The 12,622-nt window shown below is 28.8% G+C and overlaps 1 protein-coding gene across 8 annotated transcripts in view; it reads right to left on the bottom strand.

The window, feature by feature from the left end:
* Nucleotides 1-12,622, bottom strand: part of zormin — a 517,259-nt gene that overhangs the window by 143,353 nt on the left and 361,284 nt on the right. For 5 of the 8 annotated variants that reach the window (XM_075303991.1, XM_075303995.1, XM_075303990.1 and 2 more), the window contains 2 exons: nt 7,472-8,996; nt 1,026-1,514 (listed from right to left, as the gene is read on the bottom strand). In XM_075303991.1, the coding sequence (XP_075160106.1) occupies nt 1,026-1,514; nt 7,472-8,996 (2,014 nt within the window). The remainder of the gene's footprint in view (nt 1-1,025; nt 1,515-7,471; nt 8,997-12,622) is intronic. The other 3 variants (XM_075303993.1, XM_075303996.1, XM_075303994.1) reach the window with 1 other exon arrangement.

The following is a 12,622-nucleotide window of genomic DNA, read 5'->3' as shown; positions in this document are numbered from 1 at the left end:
CGAAACAGGACCCTGTACCAAATTTTAGGACAATCGGACTAAAACTGCGAGCTGTACTTTGCACACAAAAATACACCAACAGACAGACAGACAGACGGACATCGCTAAATCGACTCAGAAGACGATCGGTATACTAAACGATGGGTCTCAGACTTTTCCTTCTTGGCGTTACATACAAATGCACAAACTTATTATACCCTGTACCACAGTAGTGGTGAAGGGTATAAAGATATTCCAGCAGTTCGGTCAGTTGCCACAACCAAACAAAGGCATAAATAATTTAAAGCACATAAAAACACAAATTTTTCTTGTGGCACGGACCATCTACGTAGACATCGCGGTATTTATGGTATTTAGTAACACAATGACAACTTTGGTTCAGACACAGAATCGATGAAAGGGGCTAATGAAAGCACACTGGTCTATTTTGGTTAATAATTTTGACTTTTCTACATTAGCTATTATTTTATTATTTTTTAGTTACTTTTTTATTTTATGTAAAATATATAGGGAAAAGGGTACAGGAAATTTTGGAGAATTCGAATGTTTTAAGGTCAATATTTGTACACACAATTTTTTTCTGGATTCCACCATGCATTTAATAGATCCAATTAATATGAAAGTGGATTTTTTTTAATAAAAGATCAATTTGACAATTAAAAATTAATATTGATGTAAATTGTCTAAAGACTGATTAAATAAGTAAATAAATATATTTATAATTATTGTTATAAATATTCCATTAATTGATAAAAAAAAATACTAAATTGAGCAAAATGTTGTAATTGCATATATTTTGGTATTCAATAAAACAAAAACTGGTTGGCTTTGTGTATACAATAATAAAAAAATATTAATTTGGAATATATGAAATGTTTCGTTTTTTTTTTTTGAGAAAAGCTATTCGTTGGTTATTCAAAATACAACATCAAGGACCATATAAGTTTTTTTTGTTTTTTTTTTTTTTTGTTAAAACATTTAACACCAATAAGCGATTGATATACAATCGCAAGCAACCAACAAACCTGCTATAGGTAAACTTGTCAATTTATTCAATGAATCACCACTGTGTAAACGATCAATATTTATATCGATCGCCTGGGTATTCGGTAGGCTGTAACGTTTCTTTGAGTTATGATTCGTTGTAAACGCACATGGCGATGGCGAAGTATTAATATTTGGTGTTACCGAACGAAACGAAGATTGACCACGATATTTACCCACTTCGGTATCAGAATAATAACCCCCATTTAGGGGTGAAGGTGTAACACTGCTTCGCTCATGATGTACCGGTATAATCAAATCGCGTCCACCGGCCAATGGATACAAGGATTTACGACCTGTATCTTTGGTAAATTGTTGCTGATGATTTGTAGGTAAGGTAGATTTTTGTGATTTATTCCATTGACTGGCTACAAATTTATGGCCCTCACCGGGAAAAAGTATACCAAATTCATAACCGAAATCATATTTGAAATATACCAACCCTGTATTGGGATCAACACATCTGGTACCTGTTGCATATTTGTATAGTATTTTTGTATGTGGATTTTGGTTTTTGTTTTTTTTTTTTTTGTCATTCATATAAAAATCATACATAAATATAGAGTTGAGGACATAGTTGAACAATAACATAAAAACGACGATAACGCGTTGTATAAAACAAAACAAAAATTGTATAATAGAAAATAATTAACAAGGGTTATAAAAAAATTGTCAAAGGAACGAAATCAAGCAAGTAATATATGTATATATATTTTTTTCGAAAACCAAAAAGAAAAAACAAACCAATTAACTTCCTCTACACAATGCATGAGTACATTATGAAGAGGTTATATTAGCGCTTTTTATAACCAAATCCTTTGAGCCATTTTGGGGGGTTAGTGTGTTATGCTTAAATTTGGAATGAATTAAAGCTATAATGTTTTATTTTGTTTATTATTATATTATTGTTGTATTTCTAATGTTTATAATATATTAAAATTATTGGAAGAACGTATTAGCAGAGTCAGTTAGAAATAAATCTATATATTAAAAATGAATTTAATTTTTCTCTGAGTTTACAAGGTACAGGCCCCATCGTCTGCAGTCGAAAACCTCCCGAATTTAAACCGAGCACAAGATTCTTAAAATACTCATAGGGTTATAATAAGAAAAACTGGAGCGCACAACAAGATTTTTGCTGGTTGAGGGGTATGCCTCCTCTTTTCAACCTAACCTTATGCTATACTGGCCGATACCTAATTTTTTAAAGATAAAGATACAAAAGCAGATACTCATGTCAAAATTGAAAAATCTAATCATATCTTCAAAACGAAAGACTGCATAATTATAGGGAGGCTGATATGTATTTGCAACCATCTTCAGGTTACTATAAATATTAAACTGACATCTGACAGTTTTACTCCAGTGACAGATCATTTGATTTGTTTACAAGCTGAGAAAGGACAAGTGGCTATACCATTGCTCGTTATCATAATACTGATAGTATTGCATTGAGTGGAACAAGAAAAAACGGTAACACCACCAAAACTGATAAAATAAATTAAGACCAAATTTGATCCAAATCCATGCTGCAGTGGTAGAAAAAGTGCACTATTGTCACTGGAGTTTCAAAAAGTGCAAGAACTTATGGAAGCCAAAAAAGATAGACTTGAAAGAGCTAAGGAGTTGATCGCTTGCAGGAAAATGGCCCGTTACCGAATTTCTATAGAAATAAAATTTTGAAAATGTTTCTATAGAAATAAATTTTTGGCAAAATTTTCTACAGAAATGACATTTTGACAAAATTATTTATAGAAATAAAATTTTGACAAAATTTTCTATAGAAATAAAACGTTGACAAAATTTTCTATAGAAGTAAAATGTTGACAAAATTTTCTATAGAATTAAATTTTTGACAAAATTTTCTATAGAAATAAAATTTTGACAAAATTTTCTATAGGAATGAAGTTTTCACAAAATTTTCTATAGAAAACATAACCAACAGGAATAAAATTTTGTCAAAATTTTCTATAGAAATAAAATTTTGTCAAAATTTTCTATAGAAATAAAATTGTGACAAAATTTTCTATAGAAATTTTGCAGAAAAAAAAATTTCTACAAACAAACAAAATTTGGACAACATTTTCTATAGAAATAAAATTTTGACAAAATTTTCTATAGAAATAAAATTTTGACAAAATTTTCTATAGAAATAAAATTTTGACAAAATTTTCTATAAAAATAAAATTCTGACAAAATTTTCTATAGAACAAAATGTTGACCAAATTTTTCTATAACAAAAAAAAAAAAATGTCAAAATTGTCAAATGGCAAAATTTTCTATAGAAATAAAATTTTGTAAAAATTTTCTATTGAAATAAAATTTTGTCAAAATTTTCTATAGAAATGAAATTTGGACAAAATTTTCTATAGAAATACAATTTTGACAAAATTTTCTATAGAATTAAAATTTTGACAAAATTTTCTATAGAAATAAAATTTTGACAAAACCCTCTATAGAAATAAAATTTTGGCAACTTTACTATAGGAATGAAGTTTTCACAAAATTTTCTATAGAAATAAATTTTTGACAAAATTTCCTATAGAAATTTTGCAGAACAAAAATTTTCTACAAACAAACAAAATATGGACAACATTTCTATAGAGATAAAATTTTGACAAAATTTTCTATAGAAATAAAATTTTGACAAAATTTTCTATAAGAATGAAGTTTTCACAAAATTTTCTATACAAATAAAATTTTGTAAAAATCTTCTATAGAAATAAAATTTTGTAAAAATCTTCTACAGAAATAAAATTTTGACAAAATTTCCTATAGAACTAAAATTTTGACAAAATTTTCTATTGAAATAAAATTTTGACAAAATTTTCTTTTGAAATAAAATTCTTACCAAATTTTCTAAGAAATAAAATTTTGACCAAATTTTCTATAGAAATAAAATTTTGACAAAATTTTCTATAGAACAAAATGTTGACCAAGTTTTCTATAAAAAAAAATTTTTGTCAAAATTTTCAAATGCCAAAATTTTCTATAGAAATAAAATTTTGTTAAAAATTTTGACAAAATTTTCTATAGAAATGAAATTTCGACAAAATTTCCTATAGAAATAAAATTTGGACAAAATTTTCTATAGAAATAAAATTTTGTCAAAATTTTCTATAGAAATAAAATTTTGACAAAAATTTTCTATAGAAATAAATTTTTGACAAAATCCTCTATAGAAATAAAATTTGGTCAAAATTTTCTATTGAAATAAAATTTTGTCAAAATTTTCTATAGAAATAAAATTTTGACAAAATTTTCTATAGAACAAAATGTTGACCAAATTTTCTATAACAAAACAAAAGTTGTCAATTTGTCAAATGATAAAATTTTCTATAGAAATAAAATTTTGTCAAAATTTTCTATTGAAATAAAATTTTGTCAAAATTTTCTATAGAAATAAAATTTGGTCAAAATTTTCTACAGAAATAATAATTTTGACAAAATTTTCTATAGAAATTTTGCAGAAAAAAATATTCCAAAGAAAAAAAATTTGGTCAAAATCTTCTATAGAATTAAATTTTTGACAACATTTTCTATAGAAATAAAATTTTCTATAGAACAAAATGTTGACAAAATTTTCTATAAAAAAACACGTAAGAAAAGTCTAAAGTCGGGCGGGGCCGACTATATTATACCCTGCACCACTTTGTAGATCTAAATTGTCGATACCATATCACATCCGTCAAATGTGTTGGGGGCTATATATAAAGGTTTGTCCCAAATACATACATTTAAATATTACTCGATCTGGACAGAATTTGATAGACTTCTACAAAGTCTATAGACTCAAAATTTAAGTCGGCTAATGCACTAGGGTGAAACACAATGTTAGTAAAAACATATGGGAAACATTTAAATCTGAAGCAATTTTAAGGAAACTTCGCAAAAGTTTATTTATGATTTATCGCTCGATATATATGTATTAGAAGTTTAGGAAAATTAGAGTCATTTTTACAACTTTTCGACTAAGCAGCGGCGATTTTACAAGGAAAATGTTGGTATTTTGACCATTTTTATCGAAATCATAAAAACATATATATGGGAGCTATATCTAAATCAGAACCGATTTCAATCAAATTTGGCACACATGACTATATTACTAATTGTACTCCTAGTGCAAAATTTCAACCAAATTGGACCAAAACTCTGGCTTCTGGGGCCATATATGTCCATATCGGGCGAAAAATATATATGGAAGCTATATCTAAATCTGAACCGATTTCAATCAAATTTGGCACACATGACTATACTACCAATTGTATTCCTTGTGCAAAATTTCAAGCTAATCGGGATAAAACTCTGGCTTCTGGGTCCATATAAGTGCATATCGGGCGAAAGATATATATGGGAGCTATATCCAAATCTGAATCGATTTCAACCAAATTTGGCACGCATAGCGACAATGCTAAATCTACTCCCTGTGCAAAATTTAAACCAAATTGGCCCAAAACTCTGGCTTTTAGGACCATATTAGTCCATATCGAGCGAAAGATATATATGGGAGCTATATCTAAATCTGAACCGATTTTAATCAAATTTTGCACACTTAACTATACTACTAATTGTACTCCTAGTGCAAAATTTCAACCAAATTCGGCCAAAAATCTGGCTTCTGGGGCCATATAAGTCCATATCGGGCGAAAGATATATATCGGAGCTACATCTAAATCTAAACCGATTTCAATCAAATTTTGCACACTTGACTATACGACTAAGTGCTATGTTTGTACAAAATTCCAAGCAAATCGGTATAAAACTCTGGCTGCTGGGTCCATATTAGTGCATATCGGGCGAAAGATATATATGGAAGCTATATCTAAATCTGAACCGATTTCAATCAAATTTTGCACACTTGACTATACGACTAAGTGCTATGTTTGTACAAAATTCCAAGCAAATCGGGATAAAACTCTGGCTGCTGGGTCCATATTAGTGCATATCGGGCGAAAGATATATATGGGAGCTATATCTAAATCTGAACCGATTTCTTCCAAAATCAATAGGGTTCTATTCTGACCCAAATTAGGGATATGTGCCAAATTTGAAGGCGATTGGACTTAAATTGCGACCTAGACTTTGATCACAAAAATGTGTTCGCAGACAGACGGACATACGGACAGACGGACATGGTTATATCGACTCAAGGACCCACCCTGAGAATTATTGCCAAAGACACCATGTGTCTATCTCGTCTCCTTCTGGGTGTTACAAACATATGCACTAACTTATAATACCCTGTTCCACAGTGTGGCGCAGGGTATAAAAATTAGTCAAAATTGTAAAATGCCAAAATTTTCTATAGAAATTTTGCAGAAAAAAAATAAAATTTTGACAAAATTTTCTTCTGAAATAAAATTTTTACCAAATTTCTAAGAAATAAAATTTTGACCAAATTTTCTATAAAAAAATTTTTGTCAAAATTGTCAAATGCCAAAATTTTCTATAGAAATAAAATTTTGTCAACAATTTTGACAAAACTTTCTATAGAAATTTTGCAGAAAAAAATTTTCTCTAGAAATAAAATTTGGACAAAATTTTCTACTGAAATAAAATTTTGAGAAAATTGTCTATAGAAATAAAATTTTGACAACATTTTCTATAGAAATAAAATTTTGACAAAATTTTCTATAGAAATAAAATTTTGACAAAATTTTCTATAGAACTAAAATTTTGACAAAATTTTCTATTGAAATAAAGTTTTGACAAAATTTTCTTTTGAAATAAAATTTTTACCAAATTTTCTAAGAAATAAAATTTTGAACAAATTTTCTTTAGAAATAATATTTTGATAACATGTGCTATCGAGCTGGAAAAAATCGTTAATTTATTATTATAGGAATGAAGTTTTCACAAAATTTTCTATAGAAATAAAATTTTGACAAAATTTTCGATAGAACTAAAATTTTCTATAGAAATAAAATTTGGAAAAAATTTTCTACTGAAATAATTTTTTTTTTTGACAAAATTTTCTATAGAATAAAATTTTGACAAAATTTTCTATAGAAATAAAATTTTGGCAAAATGTTCTATTGAATAAATATTGACAAAATTGTCTATAAATTCAATATCTTTAAGATTTTCGTGTTATTTCATATTACCAATGTTCATTGTGAGTACGTTCTCCCTAATCCCAAGACGATTTGAAAGTCGTAATAGTTTGTTTGTGTAAAAAATTCAATCATCAATTGCCTTTTCCACAAGAGATAAATTTACTATATACAACATAAGGGTCACAACATTAAAAAACAACAGTTCAAGCAAAATAATACTTTCAAAATTGTATGATATCAGAGTAAATTTATATGATGTGCACTCCCAATGCTTGCAATATGGTTCAAAGGATTTGCTTAACAAAAGCAAGGCAAAACAAAACAAAACAAGCCGAAACATAATATCATAGAAATTCAAAACATTCACTTACCATATTGAGATACCCTTGATTCATCACGATATGCCTGGGGCCTATTGTCACCCTCACTTGGAGCCCTTTGGACACGATAGCCCATGGGCGAGGCTGAGCCATTGCTGCCGTATTTGTGCATGTCTTCCTTGATGTTCTCCGAGAACTTTTGTGTTTTCTGCATGAACGATGAGCTCATGCTCTTGCCTTGATGTTCGGCTTGAGATTGCCAATTGGCACCAACACCGCCATATCTGGGTGGTGAACCTACCTTAAGATTCATGTCATCACGTGGGAAAGTCTGTGGCAATCCCTGGTCGTAAGCGTTCGTTTGATAGTATTGCTGATGAGAGCGCATCGAGGAGTTGCGATTCAACGATTGAGTACGATTCTGATGGCCAATGTTGTTGGCACGATCACGACGAATTGTGTTCACATCGACTTGTATTTTCGTGGGCATCTCTGGTCCTCTATCGAATTCCATGGGCGAGAGAACACGCTCATAGGTGCGTGGCAAGCTGCTGGACCTATTGCCTTGTGGGGCATCGACATGACGATAACGCATGGGTCCCGAATGACCATTGGGTGTCCAGAGGGGAGCAATGCGTACATTGTCAATGTGCGAGTAATTGCTTTCGCCACGGAAATGGCCGGGCACAAACTTGGTGGGTGTGGCTGGTGGTGGAACACGTTGATAACCGGGAGTACTACCGCGTGGTGAAGGTGTAGGACTATATGGGAACTGTTCCATTGGTTGTTGATATTGGTGTCCCATGTTATTGTTGTTGTAGTTTTGTTGTTGATTATCGAAATGCATGACCCTTTGGGTTTGTTGCATATTGACCATGCGTTGGCAAGATTCCGAAGATTCCTTCATTTGCATGGAGTTCTTGGTTTCGGTAGCCATGGAAGGTACATGCACTGGAGATCCGGCTACAGCATTATAATACATACCAGGTTGTGGAGCCACACCACGTGGAGGTTGGTGCTTGAAATCTCTCGGTATGGGCTGTGGTGGGGGAGCGAAATTCTGCTGTTGCTGAGCGGCAGCAGCCAAGAATTTAGCAGCCACCGGCTTAGGTTTGAACACCGTTTGTTGGCTTTGGCTAAATTGTTTCGTTTGGTGTGATTGTTGTTGTTGATAATTATTGAATTGAGGTTTGGCATAGGACGGACCCATGGTGGGAGGTGTGGGTTCGAATTCCATTGGTGATGGTGTAACCACAACAGCAGGCGATTTATGGCCATTCATGGCTGGTTTCGAAACAGGAGTTGGTGGCTGAACTACACGATAGCCCTTAATCTCATTTTCGGAAGCCCGAGATACGGAACGGAAACGTTCATCGATTTCGCTACTGTAATCGCTATACTCAGCTGCCGGTGTCTTACGTTGGGCCGGAATGGGGCTGGGTGCAGCAACAGGCTTATAAGCCATGGGTGGTTGTTGTTGTTGGTGAACCGGTTCACTGGCGAAAGGTTTGGCACCACCAGTGGTCGAAGACATGTTATAGGAAACATTCTTGGTCATGGATGTTACAGAGTAACCCTAAATCAAAGAAAAACATTTAAAATATTTTTATTAGAACTCTATGGTTAAATCGGCTGGGTCAACATAGAAACAAAAATGGTTAAAACTTAAAATAATAATTTTTGTTTAAATTCGATTAGTTTTTTTTTTCGATTATAGGTTAGCATTTTTTTATTTCTACAATTTTTTTTGTATCGATATCCTAGTTCTTTGCTGTACTAAATTTTAGGAGTTTTTACACTTAGAATTAGGATATCATTGGTAATGGACAAAAAAAAAAACAAAATAGGGCTGGGGCATTCACACATGCCTTGGTGTTAGAACATTCAATTAATTAAAGAAAATAAATAAATCATCTTTTAAGAGCCAGGGAACGGAAATTGTCAAAGAATAGTTTTCCAAGTGTACATCAAAATTGCTGGAATGTCAGTGTTATAGAGCTTTCCAAAAATTCTTCGTCAAAAGACCATCTCTTGCAATGATAATGTTTTGTTTTTACTGTTATTGTACGGGCAGAGAACAGGCAAAATTATCACCTCAAACTTGTCGCAAGAGCATGAAGTTACAGTTGCACGTGCAGTATGGAATAATTTTGTCGCAAAAATATGTTTGCATCAAAAACAATGGAAGATGAAGATGGAAAAATGGCAGCAGAGGGTATCAAACCATTGACGGCGTTCGATGCAAACGTGTCGTTTATGAATTTTTTGTTCCACAAATTAAACTAAGAATAAAAAGAAATTTATATCAGGGAATGACGTAGAACAATCGGTCAAAAGTTTCTCATTATTATTTACACAAAATTTAACATCATTTGTGAGTTTTTAACAAAAAATATTGCAAATTAAAAATGAACGAACGTGTATGTATCGAACACCGTACATGCAACTTTTGGTATGACGTCGCCCATTTTCCAATCTTCCTTTTCTATTGTTTTTGGTTTGCATAAATCAGATACATAATTTCCGAGTAAATAACATGGTTGCCACAAACATTTCCCGTGAAAAAATAACATTATGCTTTTAATACAAGCTCGTCGTGATCATATTACTTTTCTGGCTATATACCACATTTTATTTTATTTTGTTGTACTTTGATCGAAAATTCGAATTACCGATAATTTATTTTTACAATAAAATAAAAAAAACAAAGACTTTTCTAATTGAGTACGTTTTGAGTTTCAATCAACATTTTCATATTTTGTGTGATATTTTCTTAAGCTATTTTTTTATGAGTCGTGTTTCGTGGAATGATATAAGCAGATTTTTGATTATAATTTAATAACAATTTAATAAACTAATTACTTTGACTTAAAATCCAAACTATATCCACAAAAAAAAAAAAATAATTCTCAGGCCTTAATATTTTATACATTTCCCTTATATTATTTATACTTCTTGTTTTTATTTCTTAAAAGACATTCGAATTTTCGATTGAATTTTTTTTATCTCAAAACAAAAATAAATAATAGTAATAATAATAAATACATAAATGAATATATGGATTTTTCTGTTAATGGGATAACTAATGACTAGTAAAAATGATTTGATTTGATTATTAGCGATGAGGATTGATTTCAAATGGCGTCTGTATTCTAAAAATTCAATAATTCATTGGATTTACTTCATTATATTGCATAAAAATATTGTCTATTTGTTTGTATGAAATGTGAAAATGGCAATGAAATTTGAGATTTGAGATGAGATGATTTAGAAAATAATACTATATATAAATGATTGGATGAATTGTTTAAAAAATTGCCACTGAATAGTTTCGCGCATTCACTATGAATGTTTAAAACAATGAAATATTTTTAGAATTTGAAATCTTGTTTACTCCTCATGTATGTTACTACAACTCTGTTTTAGCAAAGGGTTTAAGAAAGAAATTCGAGAATAAAAAAAATAAAACAAACACGAATAAATAGTTTTTCTTATATAAAAGTGACACCATCACAGAATATTGATTGAAAATTAAACATTTCTACTTGTTTTCCAATATCTTTAGACTTTAATTTTGATTAAAATAAATAGAATAAAAATATATAATAAAAAAATTCGCTTATATCACATCATAGACCAACTGCCAATCATAAATGTTTAACGATTTAAGATTACATCAACAAGGGAAAGATACTACTTCTACAGTACGGGAGAAATTGAAATAGAAATAATAGAATAGAAATGTTTGTCAACATTTTATTTCTATAGAAAACTTTATCAGAATTTTCTTTTTATAGAAAATTTTCTCAAAATTTTATTTTTATAGCAAATTGTTTCAAAATTTTATTTTTAAAGAAAATTTTCTCAAAAATTTATTTTTAAAGAAATTTTTCTCAAAATATCATTTCTCTAATTTTTTTCTTTAGAAAATTTTGTCAACATTTTATTTCTATAGACAATTTTGTCAACATTTTATTTCTATAGAATATTTTGTCAAAATATTATTTCTATTGAAAATTTTTCCAAAATTTTATTTTGGAAAAAAATTTATGACAAAATTTTATTTTTATAGAAAAGTTTCTCAAAATTTTATTTTTATAGAAAATTTTGTCAAAATTTTATTTTTATAGAAAATTTTGTCAAAATTTTATTTCTATAGAAAATTTTGTCAAAATTTTATTTCTATAGAAAATGTTGTCAAAATTTTATTTCTATAGAAAATTTTGTTAATTTTTTTCTATAGAAAATTCTGTCAATTTTTTTTTCTATAGAAAATTTGGTCAAAATTTGATTTCTATAGAAAATTTTGTCAAAATTTTATTTCTATAGACATTTTTGTCAACATTTTATTTCTACAGAAAACTTTATCAGAATTTTCTTTTTATAGACACTTTCTCAAAATTTTAATTTTATGGAAAATTCTCTCAAAATTTTATTTTTTAGAAAATTCTCTCAAAATTTTATTTTTATAGAAAATTTTCTCAAAAGTTTATTTTTATAGGAAATATTCTCTAAATTTTATTTCTATAAAAATTTTTGACAAAATTTTATTTTTATAGAAAAGTTTCTCAAAATTTTATTTTTATAGAAAATTTTGTCAAAATTTTATTTTTATAGAAAATTTTGTCAAAATTTTATTTCTATAGAAAATTTTGTCAAAATTTTATTTCTATAGAAAATTTTGTCAAAATTTTATTTCTATAGAAAATTTTGTTAATTTTTTTCTATAGAAAATTCTGTCAATTTTTTTTTTCTATAGAAAATTTGGTCAAAATTTGATTTCTATAGAAAATTTTGTCAAAATTTTATTTCTATAGACATTTTTGTCAACATTTTATTTCTACAGAAAACTTTATCAGAATTTTCTTTTTATAGACACTTTCTCAAAATTTTAATTTTATGGAAAATTCTCTCAAAATTTTATTTTTATAGAAAATTCTCTACAAAATTTTGTCAAAATTTCATTTCTACAGAAAATTTTGTCCAAATTTTATTTCTATAGAAAATTTTTCCAAAATTTTATTTCTTTAGAAGATTTTGTAAACATTTTATTTCTATATACATTTTGACAACATTTTATTTCTATAGAAAAGTTTCTCAAAATTTTATTTTTACAGAAAATTCTCTCAAACTTTTGAGAAAATTTCCTATAAAAATAAAATTTTCTCAAAAGTTTATTTTTATAAGAAATTTTCTCCAAAT

The sequence above is a fragment of the Haematobia irritans genome, chromosome 4 (genome assembly GCF_050003625.1).
Source record: "Haematobia irritans isolate KBUSLIRL chromosome 4, ASM5000362v1, whole genome shotgun sequence".
Taxonomy (NCBI): Eukaryota; Metazoa; Arthropoda; class Insecta; order Diptera; family Muscidae; genus Haematobia; species Haematobia irritans.
Note: the sequence above shows the minus strand (reverse complement) of the source record. Positions and strands in the feature narration are given on the sequence as shown.